At 36.3% G+C, this 22034-nt stretch overlaps 1 protein-coding gene across 1 annotated transcript in view; it reads right to left on the bottom strand.

Moving 5' to 3' along the window:
• LOC127952146 (caspase recruitment domain-containing protein 11) overlaps positions 1-20849 on the bottom strand; it is a 24875-nt gene extending 4026 nt beyond the window's left edge. Inside the window, exons 1-20 of the mRNA XM_052550472.1 lie at positions 20712-20849; positions 10496-10711; positions 8570-8707; positions 7569-7894; positions 7247-7426; positions 6975-7121; positions 4921-5046; positions 4628-4822; positions 4316-4465; positions 4174-4225; positions 3927-4033; positions 3730-3833; positions 3187-3239; positions 2962-3097; positions 2626-2824; positions 2378-2504; positions 1195-1435; positions 942-1026; positions 487-582; positions 261-381 (exon numbers count right to left, since the gene is read on the bottom strand). Coding sequence (XP_052406432.1) covers positions 261-381; positions 487-582; positions 942-1026; positions 1195-1435; positions 2378-2504; positions 2626-2824; positions 2962-3097; positions 3187-3239; positions 3730-3833; positions 3927-4033; positions 4174-4225; positions 4316-4465; positions 4628-4822; positions 4921-5046; positions 6975-7121; positions 7247-7426; positions 7569-7894; positions 8570-8707; positions 10496-10697 — 2785 coding nt within the window. The 5' untranslated portion in view covers positions 10698-10711; positions 20712-20849. The remainder of the gene's footprint in view (positions 1-260; positions 382-486; positions 583-941; positions 1027-1194; positions 1436-2377; positions 2505-2625; positions 2825-2961; positions 3098-3186; positions 3240-3729; positions 3834-3926; positions 4034-4173; positions 4226-4315; positions 4466-4627; positions 4823-4920; positions 5047-6974; positions 7122-7246; positions 7427-7568; positions 7895-8569; positions 8708-10495; positions 10712-20711) is intronic.
• Between the last annotated feature and the right edge of the window lie 1185 nt (positions 20850-22034).

Below are 22034 nucleotides of genomic sequence, written 5' to 3'. Positions count from 1 at the left end.
CATAAACACACTAGAAATGGTTGTTCTGTGAATAAGAAAGCATTGGTTTTTCATTCCTTTTAACCAATTTAGAAAATAATTGTTTGGGACTGTGCTCAAAAAGGCTAATTAGTTTAGAGCATAACTAAAAAATAAATAAATACATATATATAATAGGTTTCATTTTCATGACCGTACAAAGCCTGGCTACATGGCATCCACTGGAAAGATTCCTTCGAACTTCGAAAAAAACAAGTAAAGATGAGGGTGGGCAGTCTTACCCTCAGGCCTTAGTGTTTCAAAACCTGGTCTGGAAACTGTTGATGGGTTTCCTCCATTGACAATGCGGACACGCTCATTGCTGTTCATCCTCTTGTACTTGTTATCCACCCTGCTGACAAACTGACACCAAGATCTCTTTTAATCTCAGCAAGACTTAGCTCTTTCCTATCTGCAGTAAGACCTCAGCACTATGGCAGAGTGAGCAAACTCAAGAGGACCTTTTACCTGTAATAACTGAAAGATGAAGACACTGGCTCTGGACAGACGTGGACTAGACTTGGGGTCTTGAGATGGTGTGGGCTCCTCAGGTTGTAAAGTGTTCTGTGGGCACAAACAGAAGCAAGAGAATTCATTAGAAGGGAAACCATGGGAAGATAATTTATGAAAAATGTGACATTCCATAAACCACTGACTATGGCATGACATCATGAATATGATTTATCTGATATATATCCATACACATAACACCTAGACTGTATTCAAGAACCCTGATGAACAACAGCATGAACTACTGTAGCCAATTATAACAGAGGTCATTTGCATTAATACATCTTAAAGGTGCAGAACAAATGGCATTCACTTTTATTGAGATTCAAATTTTGTCTCATTGGTTCTGACTCATCATCAAATATGAAAGCCAAAAGGGGCCGCGTTTTTCCAATAATCCAGAAGCAACTGACCCGGAGTCTCTGCAGTGTGTCGACTTCCTCTCGACCTCCTCGACACATCAGCTTCTGAATCTTCACCAAGAGGAGCTGCTGGGCTCTGGGGAGGAAGTGACAACCAAATTCACTTTACAGCTTCTCGTCACAGTCAAAAGATATAAAAATGCACACCCACACACTCACCTACACACCACGACAGACAATCTGCATCAGGCAATAGACCAGTGTTCACACTCGTTTTGAAACCGACACTATAATGGTCACTCACCTGGAGTAGCTCGGTATGGTGCCTCTCTCCGTGTCCTTGTTGGTGAAAGGGTCCACTCGGGCACACAGCCACTCGCATTTGCCCTGGTGCATGGTGTCCATAACATGGAGAACCTCGTCACATCGTACGTTCAGTGAGCAGCTGTCCAACTGGCTGGAGATGTTCAGATTGAGACGGATGTAGAAAGAGTCTCCGGATACCACTGTGCCATCTTCAATGTCCTTCAGCAGCCGCCTGTAGCCTGGAAACAAGAAAAGTAGTGTATGTAATACGATGGTGTGTGATAGAAAGAGAAGCAGACAAAAAGACTATAGATCAAAGCCCTGTCTTTTCTGTACAGTCCTATTTAGGGTTGTGACGGTGAGGAAATATTCCCACACTGGTTAATCGACGTGTGACTACACCCATAATACCACTATCACCAGGGGGTGGGGTTCCTTGGGGTTTTCCCTTTTTGCCTTGTTTTCCTTCACTTTCAAATAGTTTATAAAAGCATGTGCGCATTTTACATTAACTTTCAAATTAGTGTCAATTTGGCGTCAACTACTTGAATGGAAAACAACAAAATGGAACAACAATAACCCACTAAGGTAAAGTTGGACTTTTGTTAACAAACCAAATAAAAATACAACATGCTATAGGCTTAATATAAAATAATAACTTACACACAAGGTTAAATGTATAAAAACAAATAAATAAAACCTTGATGTAAAATTAAATAAATAAATGACAATAAAATATTTAAACAACCATTTTAAATACAGTAAAAATCAGCAAACACCGTGGAATCATAGAAATAAGAAACAAATGTAAAAAAATAAAATAAAAAAATAAATACAAAATCACCTCAGATAAATGGTAAAAGTCAACAGCCTTTTTAAAATCCAAAATATTGCCAAATAAGCACCTTTGCATTTCATTTAGGAACTAAATCTTAATCTTTTATTGTATTGTCTATTATCTAACAGAATAAAATTATTTATATTACTATAAAAAAAACTGAAGTATCCACTGTTGCTGGATAACAATGTTAACTCCGTCACAGCAAACCTAGTCTGAACATGTTATAAGGTTCCTTCCAGAGTGGCGTAGGACTTTTTGAACAAGAGTACCTTTTAACCTCCCCTGTGCACATTGATTTTTTGAAGAAAGCATCTTCCTTTTAAGAGAGGTCTGGACTCACCATCATAGTTGGACTTGTAATGGAGATGCACTTGTCCGGTGCATCTCTGCAGGGTCCAGTGAGCTTCCTCTTTGGTGCAGGTGTCCAAAGCCACACTCTGAGCTTCTCCACGAACACTGCCTTCCAACTTAGGGATAAATGAAGCCACATGGGAAAAGATTATTACTACTACAAAGGTTTTTTTTATTTATTTTATTATTATTTGTATATATACACATTGTGGAACATATGCAGGAGTTCAATCCCACCAGTAGAAGATGATGTCCAACTTTAACTCCGGCCCGTTCTGTATCAGAACCAGACTGGACAGAGGACACAAAGATGCCACTATCATTTCCACCAATCAGAGTGACGTCCGACAGAAGGTTTTCTCCAGAGAGTAAAAGGCTCTGAACTGGCCGCATTGGGTTTTGCGGAGGGCCTGAGGTCAGTGAAGGACGAAACGGTCTGGAATGAAAACGGACACATGCACAGATCAAAGAGGGGCGATAATACAGAAGTACACAATGAGGATGAATTGAGATGACAAAGACTGACTTTTTTCCCTCAAGTTTGGATTTTAAATAAAACAAAAAACAAAATACCTCTCCAAAGAGAATTTCCTGAAAATGTTGTTGACTTGCTCCAGATCATACGAGTCCATTGACTCAGACTGGTGGGAAGATGAAGATGAATGGATGGATGAAGGCCCGTAGGAGGACATGTCTAAGTCATGGTCATCTATAGTAAAGAAAGAGACAATTTTACAAGACTTAAGGGTTTGATTCAGCGGTGAGTGGGCAGAATAAATGATTTATGCATGTTCATACCCATATCAGCATTGTCTCCACTGTCAGTATCTACAGATTCTGAAGGGAGAATACTGAAAGAGAGATACAGCACAGTCAATTTGACTCTAAAATGCCAGCAACAATTTACTAAGACTTTACTATAGCTAACAACTGGTGTTTTTGTGGAAATGCATTCTAAATAATCAATAAATATGTAACAATATCCATTTAACTTTTTGTTACAAGTACACCAGTTTCAAAATAATTAGGCTACTATTTTAAAAAGCAAATACCACAGTTTGTGTTATACAAACCAGACACAAAACTCTTAACAATTACTGTTGTTTTACACTAAAAATAATATATAAAGCCTTAGGTACAAACACATTTTTTTATTGAAGGTGTACTGAATGTAAGGTAAACTAATGTTAATATTATACTATGTAGTTTACATTATTATTGTTAGTGTTTATTTTATTGATTTCTTCCAAGTCTGCATCTAAGACTAATGGCAAGAAATTCTAATGGAGAGTCTACTCGTTTTCTTTTATCACTGTCTATGGCAGCTCTGATTTTAATTACAATTTGTATTGAGAGTTTGAGTTCTCCTTGATTCTCCTGACAATGGAGTTCTGGTCTGGAGGCTCCGGCACGGTGGACATGATACTGTCATTACGGCACCGCAGCTGAAGAGACACAAGCACATACACACCATTTGCCTTCAAATTAAAGCAACTTGGAGAAATAGACAAATCAGATGATAATGCATTAAAGCCTACATTTTTACAGCAGATGTCTGCGGGAGAAATCACTGCACTAGCACTGTGTAGACCTGTGTTGTCAGTGGCAGCAGGTTCTAACAGATCTCCATTGCTGAAAGGCATGGCTATATAATGAGAGATGAAAAGAAAGGAAACCAAGCTCACAGGAAATTCTTTTTGCACACATTCGGTGAACATTACCACACAATAACTACGTTTTAACTGCAAGTTGGCACCGAGCACCATCTTTAAATAAACATTCTACCTTGGAATAGAGGACTTTTGGGTCCAGCAGCTGGAGATTTTGGTCGATTGATCTAATAATTGAGAATGATAGACATATTCTTGAACAATAATACACAATGAGAGATAAAAAAAAAAGAAAACAGCTTCAAGTTTGTACTCACTCTGCCCTTAAGGTTACATCTGCGTTGAAGCTTAGGCTCTTGATCATCAACAGTGTCTTCTCCAGAGTCCTCTGAAGGTCCTCCTGTATTTCCTTCAGGTTGCCCGAAGTGCTGAGCTATAATTAGTGGAGTAATGTCCCGTGGCAGACTCTGAGGGGAAAACACCATGATAAAATAAAGAAAAATCCCCAATGGTGCCAGCCAACCAGCCTATAACTGATATGGTGATAAACTGTTATAAACTGCATATATATTACCTAATTTAAAAGAGGAAAAACACTCAACTTTTCAATCACACAGATAATTTCTCACCTGATCCAAACCATTTTCTTTGGCCATCCGTCTCAGTTTGCACTCTAGGTTGACTATCTTGGCTTCTTTGCGTACGATTTCTATTTGAAGCTCATCGCTCTTCTCTTCCAGCTCCCGGATTTGCTTGCGGTACTTGTCTTTGTCAATCAGACATTGAGACACGAGGTGTTGTGCATCATCTCTTGACTTGAAAGCCTGTGGGACCGAGAAAGACTATACTATACCGACAGCCCCTTTAAAGAAACAGGAAATGAACTAATCCAAAGCCATCAGTAGGAACATTAGTACTCAACCTGGTCCCGCTCACGTTCCAGCTCTTCCAGCTGCACCATGACCGTATTCATGCGGTTCTTGTACATTTCGCAGTCCTTCACCAGAGTGGAGCACTTCAATTCAAGGTCCTCCTTCTCTTCCAGATACTGTGCATCAGAAGATTAAACGTTAAACCCATCAACAGAATAAAGAGCAAAATAGCACAACTCAAAACTGGATCACATGACCCTGAGAAAAACCCTTACTGTCAAAAGATTTAAAAGCAACAGTTTGTAGTTTTTTTTTTTTTCAGCACTTTATTAATACCAACCCCTCATTCCACACTTAACGGTTTCATGTGACTCAAACCTTGCTGACGGCATGTCGAAGAGACAAAGCTTCATCATTTACAGAGAAAATGCTCTGCTAAAGCATTCATTTTCATTTTGTTGAAGCAGAAATTTCCATAGCACCCCAACACTTTCAAAAACAAGGATTACTTTCCATGTCATTAAACAAACAAACACTAACATATATTTGGGAATGTGGGATGTCTGGCTTTGACAAGCATTCCGCACATATTAAACTTTCTTGAAGTGTTAAGAGAGATACTAGTAAGCTATACAAGACTAAACTAAAATGTTCTTTTATTCTTTTGCGGCTGAAGTAGGCCGTCAACACTCTAAAATGCACATTTGTTGCAAGCTCCGAAAGAGGGCTGAATGTGATAAGAAGTCACTGCCGCCACCCCTCCCCCCCTCCTTCCTGTCTTAGCCTGAATTCTGACACTTTTCACACGTCACTTCAGATGCGCTTCTAATTAGAGCCCCAGCACATTGCAGAAGGGACCACTTAGAGCAGCCAGTCCTCATCAGCCTCTGTCACCTCTCGTTCAAGTGTGACAAGAGAAAAAAACCTTTGCCTACACTTCATTATTTCTAGCTGTCAACTAAAAACCCTCATGCTGAGACCATATTAAATACACTTAGTCCCCATGAGGCCAATGTAATATCACATTTGGCATGTTTATTATGAGGACATTTGAACATTGAAAATGTGATCAAAATTGACAAATATGACCTGACACTTAAGGTCTCTGCCAAAAGTGATCGATCTACTTATATAGCCTTTTCGTGCACTTTACAGTCAGTGCACTTATAGCAGAAAGACTGTTTCAAACAACAGGCAGCAAACTTATGCTGCCATCTAAGATGACTCATTTTGGCAAAATGTATTGCATTACTTGCAGATAAGTTAATAACTTGTTGCAATGCATCTAGCTTGCACATGAATAAGGCCTACCTTCATGATTTCTTTAAATGCTAAATTGTTCCTCTTTTTTAGTGTCATTTCAACACCAAAGGCTATTTTCATAGCAAGAACAGGACAGGATAGTTTAAAACACAAAGACAAAAAAAAAAGACTTATTAAGAAGAAGATACTATCAGAAACACTACAGTTCAAAAGTTTGGGTAAGATTTTTTTTTATGTTCTTGAAATAAAATAAGTGTATTTTGCTCAACAAGTCTGCATGTATATAGCAACATTGTGAATATTGACATTTTAAATAACTGATTTCTATTTAGATATATGTTAAAATTTCATTTATTCCTATAACAAAGCTGACTTTTCAGCATCTTTACTCGGTCTTCAGCATCACATAATATTTCAGAAATCATTTTATGTGCTGGTTTGCTGCTCAAGAAACATTTCTTGTTGTTATAATTGTTGAAAAGAATTGTGCCGTTTAATATTTTTTGTGGAAACCATGTTTTTTTTTTTCTTCTTCAGGATGTTTGATGACAGTTTTATGAATTTATTTTTTATATATTTTCTTTTTTCTTTATTAAGTTAAGTAAAACAAACAAAAAAGGCTTACTAACACCAAACTTAGAGCTGTAATATATTTAATCTTGATATTAGACCATTTAAGAAAAAAAGAATCGTGAGTTTTTTTTTTTTTTTTCAAAGCAACAATTAGCTCCATTAGTAATTAAAAATTGATGTATTTACCCAACATTTGTAGGTGCTATACACTGTTTGGAAAGGAGCTCAAGGCTAAAATGATTGTTGAAGGTATAAGGCTGGTCCTGACCTTGTCCCGGAGCTCCTCAGCCTGTCGGACCTCTTCATGCAGGTTATAGAGTCTGTTGACTAGCTCCTGACGATCCTCTAGAGCCTCCTGTCGGTCATGCTCCAGGATATCCAAGATGGCCTTGTCTGAATCAGGTAGAGGCCCGGGCTATGCATAAAAAGAAACAAAACAAGCATACAAAACAACTCTGAAATCTCTGACTTTGAGCAACCTTTCCCAACTGTTTGCTTTTCACTGTCTGCTTTTTACTGTTATGCAAAAAGCATCTTCACCTGTATGATGGACTGCAACTCCTGGAGTTTGATCTTCAAGACCTCATTCTCTCTCTCCAGCTCAAATATCTGCTCTTTCCGAGGTCGGTTCTCAATGTCATTCTTCAATTTCAGAGACTGCCTCCTCTCCATTTTGCACTCCTCCTCCACCTTGTTCAACTTGTGCTTTAGTTGGTCAATCTAGAGGAAATGGAGAGACAGCAGTCAACATTTGTATCCCACGTAGTCAAATCATTTGTGTAAATACAAGTGACCCATCACTGTTAGCAGCAAATATAGAAGGACTTGGATTGTCCTGCAATGCATGCAGAAGCCCTCTAACCTCTAGCTGAAGGTCTCGGCTCCTCATCACAGCCATATTCTTCTCCTCGCTGAGCTGGGCAAAACGCATAGCCAGCTGATAGTTGTCATCCTTCACCTTAATAAGTTCATCGCTATAGTTATTACGCTCTTCTTTCATCTTATTGTAGCGTTCCTGGAAGGTGTGCAGCTCCTGGTTGGCCAGTCGTAGCTTCTTGTGCTCATCTTCTAGCGTGCGGCATTTGGTCATGATGTCCACCCGCTGCACTTCTTTAGCCCTGGACTGCTGCTGAAGCTTTATGACTTCATTCATTAAAAACTGGATTAGGCCTTCCTGGCCCTCCTCCACTACAGGAAGGGGACAAAATACAGTCAAATTCAACACTACTGCACAAAAAAGTACCATTAGAATACATGCAAATATCATGATATATATGTATCGTAATCATGTAACACCATCTGATACCATGGTATTAGTGTACCATAGTATACCATTAGTGTACAATAGTAGCACCACAGTGCAATACTGTACGAATCTGAAAGGGGATTTATAGCAGATGCTCATCTCATATGGGAAGCCGGTGGAAGGCAAAACATTTTAAGGCATGCATGTAGGTCATTTACCGTATTTTTCGGACTGTAAGTCGCACCTGAGTATAAGTCGCATCAGTCCAAATACATCATGATGAGGAAAAAAACATATATAAGTTGCACTGGACTATAAGTCACATTTATTTAGAACCAAGAACCAAGAGAAAACATTACGTCTACAGCCGCGAGGGGGCGCTCTACGCTGCTCAGGGGTAGCCTACAGGAGCACTGAGCAGCATAGAGCGCCCTCTCGCGGCTGTAGACGGTAATGTTTTCTCTTGGTTAATTTCTCTTGGTTCATGTCAAATTAATATTTTGATAAATAAGTCGCACCTGACTATAAGTCGCAGGACCAGCCAAACTATGAAAAAAAGAGCAACTTATAGTCCGAAAATACGGTGTATGGGCAGAATTAATTTAAAAGTGGCTCACCGACTATAGTGGAACATCTGCGTGTAGGCTCCTTCCCAGTAACGAGTTTGTAGAGGTCTGGGTAGTACAACTCTAGACTCTCTAGAAAAACCACATAGCCTCGCTCTCCCTTCGTGTGCAGTATATCCAACAACCGACCTGAAACAAAACAGTGAAGCATTACTCTTGTCTAACTGAAAAAAGCTTATTTCTACCTGATGTGACCTTTAGATAACTTTGAATAGGACATGTTAATGTGATCAGGATGAAACATCATCATCATTTTTTTAAAATACTAAATTCACTGATTATTTTGTCATTTCATATACATTATTTTTGGTCCATTTTTCAATTTGGGCTAAAATGCCATCTAATTTTACAGTAGTTAGCTGACAAGACTAACTGTATAAAATTAACTAACCGTATATACACATTTATAAATATATTATAATTATATTATAAACATTAGTTGTATTGGATCACTATATAATTTAAAGTGTCTTAGTGTTCCTATAGCTCAACTGGTAGAGCATTGTGCTATCAAGCACAAGGTTGGGTGTTCGATTCCCTGTGAACACATTATAGGTACAAATTGATAGACTGAATGCACTGTAAGTCGCTTGGGATAAAAGCGTCTGCTAAATGCATAAATGTAATTTAATTTAATTTAAAAAAAATTATTTAAAATTAAATTTAAAATTAAATTTAAAATGTATTTAAAATTTAATTTAAAATTTAATTTAATTTAAATTTATACAGTATAGCTGAAAATAATGATTTCTTGTCAGATAGAATCATGCCAAGTGTCAATTCTGGTATTGTCAAGCTCTGTTACCAAGGTAGAGTGACAGTGTTGACAGAACTGAGTCATGGTTGTGTATGTGTGAGAGTGTGTGTGCTTCTCTGTGTATGACTGTCAGTTCTGTAACATACTCTCTCTATCTTGGTAACAGAGTTTGATAGTAACAGAAATTAATTTAGACAACAACAAATCATGAATTTCAGCTAAATAAGACACTTTTCACCAATATATACTGTACATACTTAATATATTTCAAATATTAAGATCAGAATGAAATGGAAATCTACTTTGGCAATCTCTTTTCTAAACGAATGTTATAGTGATCTCATTCTGTTTGAATGATCTCATTCTCTTCTACTGAAGAAAAAAAATGGCCTGAGGGTGAGTAAAAAGCTCCGCCCACACGCTCTTCTGATTGGCTGTGATTTGTGATTGATTGTGTTGCATCTCATAGAAATGTTGACCCTGGCGTGGACAGATCAAATTGCATCTGGTATTAAACTCTGTAGTGTTGCTGTAGCAGGAAGATCCAGATTTGTCTTTGATGAAAGCAGTGCATTGTATTTTAACTCCCTAGAGAAAGCTCTGGCACAAAAAGATGATCTTCTGTATTATGTGCCAAAGTGTCAGTCCCAGAAGGAAAAGAGAATCATTAGGGGGCTGTGAAAATCCCAGCCGTGGTAAACAAACGTTTTTGCTGGTTTGTGAAAAAACAAACAGTGCAGACTTCAGCAAGCTGCTCGGACGAAATCCCTGTCATCCGTTTTGCCTGTGGCTGTTCAGAAGCTGAAAAATGTTAGGAAGGTTCAGGAAGGAGTCGATAGGAAAGAAAATCTACAGCGTCAGCTCACGGGATTAAAAGCGTCCATCCATCATCACATTACACCACTTGGAAAAACAGAGTGAAAGATGGGGTGACCGAGTAACTGATTGATGATGTGATTTGCATGTAACATTTTTTCAGCATTGAATTTGCATTTCCATATTCCAGTGTTTAGTATTTTCTGTCACCAGCATCTAGGAATGTTGATGTCCCTGCAATACGATTGGAGAGCAAGACCAACCTTGGGCAGATCCGTATCACATCATCAACAATTCTACAGTGTATGCTTAAGCAGACACGGAAGCATTGAATAATACTGTACCTGCACGGCTGACTTTGGACTCCAGCAGGCGAGAGTTGAGCACCTCGTCTTCGTCTTGTTCGTCGATGACCTTGCATTGGCGCAGATATGAGGTCAGCTTGTTGGGGTTGATGAAACGGCACAAGATGTACCGGTTCTTCTCGGCATTCTCCCATGATGCCTCCCCGTAGTCTAGCAACTTCATTGAGCCTCCGTTCTCCATTCCTGTAGAGGCCGCTATGAGACGAGAACGGGAGAGAATAGAGTTTTAGACGCTATTTCAACTCTTCTTTCACACCCACAGCATTGATAGCACATCAGATAAAAACAAACTTGTCATGGCACGTACAAAGATAAATGTGTCCATTCAGCCATAAACGTACTTCCTTCATGTAGTTTTATGATCTAAAGTGAATAATTTTTTTGGCTTCTTTTTACAAATAAAATATAACACAACACTAAAAATAAAATAGAATTAGGACTGCACGATTAACAAAACCAAGTTTTGTGATGATAAAAAATATAACCAAGGCTGTGATAAAATGGTGTCTCAGAGTGACTCGGTCACTTACTGTATAATATGCTTTTGAGAATGCAACCAAACTTGTCATGAGAAATACTTGGAAACCAAACTGCTGTCAATAAAAGAGAATCTTTAGGGGCTCATTGTGGCAAAATTGGTTTAACGTTTAAAAAATGAAGAAATTAAGACCATTGTAATTTTAACAATTATATTGCAAAATAAATTTATTATTTTCTTTTTCATTAAACACTTGATTTGTTTTACTGTGAATTATTAGAAGAAAAATATATATCTTGGTTAATATTTTTATGCATTTAATATTAGTAGTATTCAGATTGAGTCACATTGATCTGTACCAATTTTGTACCCTACAAACCAGCACAGTTCTAATTTGTGACCCTGTCTGTGAAATTCAGGCTAAAGTCTCAAAACCTGATTATGAGATATCAAGCATCAACGTTTGATTTCAACCATTAATTTCACTATGATTTCATTTTTTTGCCGTGGCCTTATTCAGTCAATATTAAAGATAGAAAAGTTATATTTTCACAGAATGTACTACATCTTTATAAAGGGGCTGATTTCTGCTGACGTCACTGGTCATGCAGGCTATAGTCAGGGTATACACAGAATTTGACACTTATGAAAATGGGGCTGTGAGTGATAGACTTTGTAAAATGTAAACCACACATCATTTTTAACTCGTGTTAAAATTTATGCCATTTTTGTCCACTGAAAAAGTTTGAACATCCCTCACTGCCAGTGTTGTGGAAAGTTACTTTTAAAAGTAATGGATTACAATATTGCGTTACTTCTTAAAAAAAAGTAACAAATTATATTTGTATATGTGCAGGTGAGATGAGTAACTATGTTCATATTTAGTCTAGAACTACAGTAACTTCATATTCACACACAACGCTCTGCACTTACTCCTGAATTCTCTCAAAATAACAACATGAGAGCTGTAGGTAAATACATGGGAAACAAAATAACCTGCGTTTCTTATATGCAAAGGTAACTTGTGATATTTCATTGTAAATTAAAAAGTAATGTGTTACTTTACTTTAGAAAAGCAATCTGATTAAGCAACTTGTGTTACTTGTAGTGGATAACACTGTAACACTGCTCACCACACTGCATTTTTTCTACTTTCTACTCAGCTGCAAAAAGGGTTTCTTGTTGACTTGTTTGCTCAAATGTTGGTTATAGTTTATTTAAACGCAGATTCATACAATACACAAAAAACATGTTATTAAACACACTTGCAAATTTATAATTTTTAAATTACATTGACCACTGTTACTTTCACACAGCTACCTTTAATGCCCATTTATTGTCTTTAAAAATCTTCACAAATGTCAACAATAAAACACAATTCATGCAAGAGTGATCTGCAGCTGTGGTGGCTGTCACCATAATGGCACATTTGTGTCCTGTGGCGAGCATCATGCTTCTATGTGCAATCACAAACCATCTTGTTTCAGAGAGGTGAAATAAACCATATCTTTTTTTAAACCTTGTGGACAGTGGCTGTGAAGATTTCACAGCACATGACTGAAGCTTGTGTTCATTAGTGCTTAACTGAGCTGATAGTCTTCTGAATGGCTGCAGCACATACGCATTAACTGTGTAGCTGGATCACAGATTGTGGCACAGTGATTAATGGTCAAACGTTATAAATACCAAGAGCAGGGCTGCAGATGGCTGATAAAATGCTTATAATAGGCTATACATAAGACAGTTTGAAATCACAAAAATCCTGAAATTAAAGGAACACTTAACCGTATTGCATTAAATGTGCAAGCACTTATGAACGGTAGCTACTAATTCCATACTAGATTCATATATTCATGGGTTTATTAATGTAATAGCTCTGAGAACATTTCTCTGTCTGTATCTCAATGGGATAGTTCACAAAGCTCATGGAGAAATGTCTGTGTTTTTTTTTTGTTCCCACCATACAATGGAGGTCAATGGTCACCAAAATGGTTTGGTGATATTTCTTTAAAATACCTTTTTTTTTTTTGTTCAGTACAAACAGTTCAGTTGTTTTGTTTTGTACAGAAGAAAGTCATTCAGGTTTGGAATGACGTTTGGGTGCATACATTTTGACTTAATTTTCATTGAACTACTTAGACCAACAATTACATAAAAAAAAAGAGGAAACAACAGAGGAACATAACCTGTGTCAACAGCTCTTGGACAGATTATAAAATGAAGAGCAATGTAGTAACTGCCTAGCAACCACCCAAATATAGTAGCAAATAAAGAAATTCACAATGACATTTCTATGATGTTGAACTGAGTTTGGAGATCAAAGCTGACTGGCCCATTGTTTGATTATTATAATGTTTTTGAAAGAAATCTCTTATGCTCACCAAGGCTGCATTTATTTGATTAAAAATACAATTTAAAAGAACTGTTTTCTATTTAAGAGATTTTAAAATCTCATGTATTCATAGTCATGACGTGCAGATTTGATGCTCAAGAAACATTTCTTATTACTATCAGTGTTGAAAACAGTAGTGCTGCTTATTATTTCTGTGGAAACAGTATTTTTTTTTTCAAGATTCTTCGATTAACAGAAAGTCCAAAAGAAAAGCATTTGTTTCAAATAGAAAACTACTGACACTTTTGATCAATTTATGCATCTTGCTGAATTCTGAATGAACTCTGAACCCTTGGTCGTAAACTGAAACGTAAGATTTTTTACAAGTGTACACAAATTCTGATGCATTATCTGATGGCGAAAGCATTCCTTACTCAGTCACCATATCACAGCTCTATTCTCTGGAAGAAACTAAATCATAATGAAACTGATAAGCAATGAGACATTCTCTGGGGAGAACACTCTGATGTCTCAGCTACTTTGAATAGACAATACAATGTATGTTTTGCATCTTTTTCTGACCTTTGAGCCAATTTACTCCTTACAAATCAAAAGTTCCAGCATATTTTCCCCAATTTTCTGATGCGCAGCAACCTAACACTTTATTTTGATTGTCCACTTTAGACATTCAACTACTTATAAATAACTTTGCAACTACATGTAAACTTGCTGTCACTAAATTATTAGTAGACTTTATTTTGATGGTCGCTCAACAGACATTCTACTGACTATAAGTAACTTTGCAAGTACAGCAACTTATACTACTAACCCTAACCTAACAGTCTTCAAATGCTCTAATGAGAGTTAATCGACATGCAGTTGCTAAAGTTACTTACAGTTAGTAGAAAGTGAACTAATCAAAATAAAGTGTAACCCAACCTATTAACAAAAGGCTCTGCATGACAGATTTTTGTGGCGAATACAGGTGCAGTTTAAGGTGCAGTCGGCCCCCTGCGGCTGCATTACACCAGCACTGTTCACCAGAGCACCATAATCTTTGCAAATTAAATTAAACCGTTATTACTGATGTGCCACACATGCTTTAGCATATTTCTGTGTGTCTATCATCTCAGGCTCTATTCCTGTATCTGCCCCTTCTCTTTGGCCCCTCTAGTATGCGAGTGCAAACACGAACGTAATTGCCGCACTTCCCTATCTTTAACAGACAGCAGACATTTGATCAGACCTCAGTGGGTTTCTGCTTAAATGAAAGGAAGAACTGCAGACTTTGTTTGACATTAAGAGCTATATCAGGTCAGTCTGATGTGCTACAGCAGGAGTCATTCATCTAATATTAGCCATCAGCATCCATTGCTGTTCAAACAAAAGCAAAGACAGCTTCCTATCAGAGAAATGTATGGGAGTGAGTGTAAGTAAAGTTTTGAAAGCAAATGAGGGTGAGAGCATTCACCCATGATGAACCCCCCTCCCCTTACAAGATCAAAATCGCTCTTGTTTGGGAAACTAAGGGTTTCTCCCTTCACATTTTAGCACAATGATTAACAGCGATTTACTGTACCACTTGGTGTTCGTGTCAGGACGTGACTCAGCCGAGTCAAAATGAAGCATCACGTACAGCGGTTCACCATGACAGACACACAAACACCCAGTCCACCCCCAACCCCATCTTATACCATGACCAGATTTCCTCTTGACTTCATTTGGAGTTAGTGAGTAAGAGAGCGCTCTTCACTTCCCCTTTTCATTAGCAGGTGTTTAACTCGACCTTGTAAAAAAAAAAAAAAAAAAAGGAGAAATGTTGGGAACACATTTAAAGTTCCACAGCAGAAGTGATACTCATTTAGAAGTATATTTAAATTGATATTTTAAATTTATTATCAGGAGATCAACTTCCACTTACCAGAGTAAGTCAACATACATGTGCATCTACAGTACATCAGTGTCTAGGTGCCTACAGACTTTCTCATACAACATCTGAAAGTCACTGTTAGTGTGGAAAGAGAGATGGACAACTGGAAATTATGTATTGATTTTTATGGTATTTCAGGTTTTTTTTTTTTTTTTTTTAAGAAGTCAACTCCTTCACTATGGATTTTCAGTAATGGGAGAAGTGTGTGAAACTGCATGTTAAAGGTGCAGTCAATTCTTAAATATATAATGCACTTTGTATTATGTTACATTTGCGTCATGTCTCGACCAATGTAAAACTACCATGAATCTGAGCTGACCAATGAAACTGAGACACAATGAATAAAATTCTAATTTGAAGCAGATTTCAAACCACACATGGTTTTGGTTCGATTTTTTTAATACTCACCTAAGCTGCATTTATTTGATCAAAACTTAAAACAACGGTTTTCAATTTGAAAGTACTTTTAAAATGTAATTGACTCTTGTGGTGAAAAAGCTGAATTTTCAGCAGTCATCTTCAGTGTCATATGATCTTTCATAAATCATTCTAATACACTGATTTGCTGCTCAAGAAAACATTCTTTTTATTAATAATAATGCTGAAAACAGATGTGCTGCTTAATATTTTTGTGGAAACTGTGATATATTTTATTTTCAGGATCTTTAAAGAATAGAAACTTACAAAAAATTGGAAATCAGAAAAAAATCATAAATCTATTGCAACATTATAAAAATAATACTTTAACTTTTGATTAATTTAATGCATCCTTGCTTTAATAAATTTCTTTTAAAAGAAAAAAATATATATTTTTGCTGCCTGGTCAAAGAAAGTCAAGGACCTACAATTTTGTGCTTGTTTAACGGAACAATATTTTAAAAAAATTCACGTTCACTAAGCATCCAAGAAGAGTGTACGTTACAATCTACATGTTGTTTAGCTCTGCACCACACTGCTTTCTATCCCTGTGGGACCCTGCTTGGCTGATTTTCACTCATTTTGAAGAGCAGCGCAAAACCAAGCTAGCGGAAGCCCTTACCACGTGCTTCTGTGGGTGCATCCGATTTTAGAATAAAAACCACAAACCAAAAGCACCTCATCAGCCAATGGGCTGCAGCCGAGCTCCTCACAGCTATCAGTTCAGAGGAACTGCACCAGGCTGTTTTGTGTGAAAGTGAAACACGCTACAGCAGGTCTGATGCGTGGCCTTGCTTACAATGACTGAAATTGTATCTAGACATAAGGGTCAAGGGTATTCTGACCTAATTAAGACTGTGCTGATGAGAAAACTAAATATAGCAATTTAGTCAGAGAAATAACGATATGTGTCATGTCTTATTGCATAAACAAAACAAAACAAAGCGCTACTTCCTTAAAGGAACAGTTCACTAAAATAAAAATCATTTAAAACACCCTCATGTGGTTCCAAACCTGCATGACTTTCTTTCTGTTGGAACACCAAAGAGAGAAGGGTACTGTACTACTGTAAACTATACTGTACTATAAAAGTTGTCTATGGAACTCATGGGCAATGTTCCAAGCCTTCCCAGCCTAGTTTCAAGAAATTAATTCAGGAAGGAGGAATTAAAATGATTAAAAAGCAACAGTAAAGACAATGATGACGTTAAACAATAAATAAATACAAAAATCATTCTATTCATTCAAGCAATTCTAAAAAAAAGAAATGTATTATGGTTTCCCAAAAAATATTGCTGAATGTATTTCTAATCAAATAAATACAGCCTTGGAGAGGATACAAGACTGCTTTTAAAAACATTACAAAATCTTACCAACTCCAAACTTTTAAGCAGTAGTGTAAACCAATATATAAATAAATAAATAAATAAATAATATTCACTTTTCATTCCCATACTATTATTCTAAAATGTGATTTACTGTACTTCCTTCGGTGAGCTGTGTCATTTCTGCGCAACTAACTTCAAACAAACACTGACTGTTTCCAAAAACGTTTCCCAAAAACTGCCCTATCTGCAAGTGAGACAAATAATTCCAACTCCTTTCATCATCGAACACTGATATAGTTTAATAAACACATAATCCAATAAACAAACAAAGGAATGAATAAGATAGTCATCAAAACATGACTTGAATTCTTGTTGACTGTGTGCCATTGACAGCCGGCCAAATAGCAGCCTTAGATCACTAACCACATTTCAAATTAAACTTGATTATAGAATGTACAAATTGAACCTCATCCAGAAAAATTCTACTTGTCAAGATTGATGACACAAATATGTATTTGTTTCAAATGGACCATAAGAAACCCATTCTTTTGGGTTGAAGAGTGAGTCTGCACATTCCAGCTGTAATGCAACTGCTTGGCCTCAGATCCAAGCTCCAGCAAAACACTAACAATTCAACCTTTGTGAGGGATGATGCTTTGCACATGAACCTAAGAGCCAATCTGATGACATTCACAATCCAGAAACAGGAGCTTTCAACTCTCCCTCAGTCAGGTGCAGCGTGTAGTTGATATGGCTTGCTTTTCATGTGTATATGTGGACTATTAAAATCTGTGCTCGCACATTATGAAGACGTTTTTTCACTAAATGTTTAGATTTAGTAAAATTATTGTGCACTCATGATTTTTCTACAGTACCCTTTTGCTGCTGAATTATCCACTAACCTAATTTATAACAGTATTTTTGTGATATATGATTATATATTTTTTCATTTGTTTTTTTTTTCTTTATAATGAAGTTATCTATATTTAGTTGATTGTGTTCAACACGCAAAGTGATGATCAGGTCAACATACAAAGTATAGAAATACTACATTCATTTTAAAAAAGTATCGGATTGGTATCGGTATCGGCCAATACTCAGAATGTTTAGTATCGGATACAAGTTACTTAATGGGGAAAGAGAAAAAGAAGAGGTAAAATATCACGTGATTATACATGTGCCCTACTGAGTTTTTTCAACTGTGTATAAAACAAGTTTAGTGTCTCGTGCCACCATTTTTGGTTGGTAGTAAGAGTAGTTTTATTTAGGGCACTAAAGATTTGACACTGAAGATTTTTCTTTTCATTTAATTTAGGGTTTTTTTCTGTGAATATTTATGCTTGAGTTAGATAATAAGGTTTTCTGTTTTTTTTTTTTTTTTCATAGTAAGATTGGTTAGATTTTGTTTATTTCTTTGATTTGGCACAGTGTCATTCTTTTTCCTTTTCCCCATTCTTTTGTGAAAAGTTTTTGTCCTGTTTTTGACTAGTAAACACTTTATCAAATACAGCATGGTTTGTGTGTTGTCGTTTTCCAGTACACGTTCAGTGCTGCACCTCTTATTTTCCCTACACTTAAAAGTGTTTGTAACGGAGAGCATATTACTTGCAATATAAAATACTGTGGGTAAAAGTACTGGAAATAAATTCTCAGTATGAACAATTATGGCTGTTACCTAAATAAATAAATAAAAACAAATGTTTCTGGAAATAATGCATGTTAAAAAGTGGAAAAAAAAAAGGAAAGAAAAGAAAAAATCACTTCTTTGGAAACACTGCTAGAACACATTTACTTATTTTGTTTAAAGTTTTTGAGTGTTTCTTAATGTTAGCTATAGATTAAACAAAACTAAACTCTGATCTTTGATTTGTTATGACTCAGATTCAGATTCATTTTTTTATTGTCCTCAGAAGTGGAAATTTGTTTTCACAGACTGTATCAGAAACTGTAATATAAGGCATGATTATGACTATGACCTTCAGACAAATGCATTTTATTTATAAAATTAAAATAAAAATGAACAAACTATTACAGAATATATGCTGATGTGTTGCCAACTAGTTTCTATTGATGAAAATAACTAGTAGTAACCAATGATACATGCATTTTTTTTCTTATCACAAACCAATTATCACACTTTCAATTGTCTGATTAATTAACCCAAATGTATCATATCATTATGCATATTCATGGTATGGCATCATGTCTAGAATTAATACATGTTATGAAATAAATATGACATAAATTATAAATCACTCTAAAGTATTAGTCATTCTCACATAATTTCTCATTTACAAACGCATTCACTCAAAAAAAGTGTCAAATCCAAAATATTTACTACATTATTAAGGTACTACTGTTTGCTGATCTGCAACCATGCAAATTCCACACTTTATTCTTTAGTCACTGCTTAATCAACTGGGTGTGGATGAGAAGTTTGCCATGGGTGTCATGAACATCATGAAACTTGCAAGGCCCTAAGCAGTACAGGACACACCAAGCTTACTGATGCATCCTAAAACAACTGCTATTCCTGTAGAGCAAGTGGTCTTCAAAGGAGCAGCTTTTCAAGTATAATGACGACTCACCTAAAGTCCTAGTTATTATCAAAGTAAGCATGCCATGACATGTGGTTCAATTTGTTAGGCAAATAAAAGCTGTTGAACATACATAGTGGAACCTTGTTTATCCCATTTAACGGTCACATGACACCTTCACACCATGCACATCTCACAAGCAGGATGGAAAGGGACAGACAGGGTGCGCTGATTAACAGCAATTGCTACGACTAAATTTCCATCAGTTGCATCAGTGATTGTGAAATGGAGGAGTTTGTGTTCAATAATGCACACACACACACACACACACACACACACAAAAAAAAAAAAATTATATATATATATATATATATATATATATATATATATATATATATATATATATATATATATATCTGATGAAAGAAAGCACTAGAGGCACCAAATCCCATCAACAATGCAAAAGTCTCTGTAAATACAACACGTTGATATTTAGACAGTATAGCGACATTCACATGCACTAAATAGATCACTGAAAAATTCACCACAAAACATTTTGTCATTAGATTAATAGTGTCCGATTTCATGTGCTAGTGCAAGATCTTTTCACCGCCATACTTTTCAGTGAGTGCACACAGCATGCACACTTGTTAGTTTCTATCAGTCACTTTGCTGTGGCATCAGACATTCAGTTTATAGCCCATGTTGATTAAACTCATTACATCCTATTAGTTGGTTATTAGGGAGGATGAGTGACTAATAAATGGAGAGAACGACGAATTTTATGAGAAAGACGAGTCAAATATTTTTTTGGTCTTTCTGCCAAAAAGATAATCTAATCGCACTAATCCATCAGTTGCTTGCATCAGTTTAACATTTTCATTTATGCGCGCGAGGAGGCTACGCATTGTAAAGAACTTCACTAACCTACTTCTGCACTGATTAAAAGTCAAGTAGCATATACATACTGTTCCCCAAGTTCAAAAAACTTCGGGAGCATCATACGTATAATAACAACCCTGATACGATTTAGTTTCCGACGTATGACGGTCTGACGGTTTAACGTTATCGGACGCCGAGTTTCATAGAGAAGTTCGGCTATGCAGTGTTTACTTACTAAATATTTGTTACATACATCTTCTTCCTCCTCAAAAAGTCAGTAAAGTGGTTTACCTGTTGAAGATCACTTCCTGGAGTCTAATTCGACCGTTCCATTCTAGTTACTTGAAGACGCCAGTCGCAACAACTCTCAAGACGAACCGGATAATTTCACCTGCAGCCTCAAAACAGATGTCACTCAAAGCGCTGGTGCGACAAGTGGGCGGAGCTAATGCAGCTCATCACTACATAAACTTACAGCTGCAGTCGTGCAGCTCACCATGGGACATATGGGAAATATATATATTCATTAAGTGGTTAACTTTAAGTGAGATAAACATATATTGAATTGAAATATAAATATTACATTCAACATACTAATAAATATTAAATTAGGTGTTTAATACTGGTGAATAACACTAACCTTTTAAGAAGAGTATAAATTTTTGTCAGAGCCGCCCACTTTATTACATATCCACTGAACATATTATTTTTGTCAGTTCTAGTTAATTGTGTTTTTCCAGTTTGCTTATCTTAATTCAATATTCTGATTGTCACTAAAACCCAAAATGTTGCAAATGCAAATCTTAATTATTCTAACATTTATCTGAGTCATTGACACAATTCTGAAAGTCTTCCATCGTGCTGCATCTTAAATCACTAATTGCTAACACAGCTAGATATAAATATATAAAAATAGCTAAAGCTTTAAAAATTAATGTTCTCATCTAGATTTCAAATGCTCAGACCTGAAAGATGAACAAAGTGGCATGAATAATGCTGGAGTGTTATATTATTGAGATACAGCTGTCAGACAGATTTTGGAATATACTGTGTGAAGTCTTTATTTATGTGCTCATGTGTTGGCTTATAGAGGAATTGTTCCTCTCTCCAGCATCTGACAGATAGTTCCATCATGCAAATGCATCCCCCAAAACATTTGTTTATGGCAACAGTTATACAAATGTCACGCCCTTGCTGCTGAAGGGACAGTTTCATTCTTCTTTTTTTATATACTAGACTGAAATGAGGAATACAAAAATAAACCTGATTTAATTCAAATTTACCTTGACTCAGGGCTTGAATGAGATAAGATGGCAATTTTTATTTTAACTGTTGTGTAAACATGTTGTAAAGTTCTTAACTTAGTAAAAATAACGTTATGATAGAGTCATGATGTAGGAAACTTGTATGTATCTGAGAAACTTCACAAAAATAAATGAATTAATTAATAATACCTTGAGATGAAGCTTACAGGTTGCCTTTTGTGTAGACTGTTAATCATACTTAATGAGCATATACAATTATTCGTGTTAGGGTTATGTACAACAAACATGACAATGAAGATTACACTTCAAATCAAAGATCTAATTCAAACTTTGCAGTTAAGACAGTGTC

This window comes from Carassius gibelio, chromosome A3 (genome assembly GCF_023724105.1).
Source record: "Carassius gibelio isolate Cgi1373 ecotype wild population from Czech Republic chromosome A3, carGib1.2-hapl.c, whole genome shotgun sequence".
In the NCBI taxonomy this organism is placed as follows: domain Eukaryota; kingdom Metazoa; phylum Chordata; class Actinopteri; order Cypriniformes; family Cyprinidae; genus Carassius; species Carassius gibelio.
This window is presented reverse-complemented; position numbering and strand designations above follow the sequence as displayed.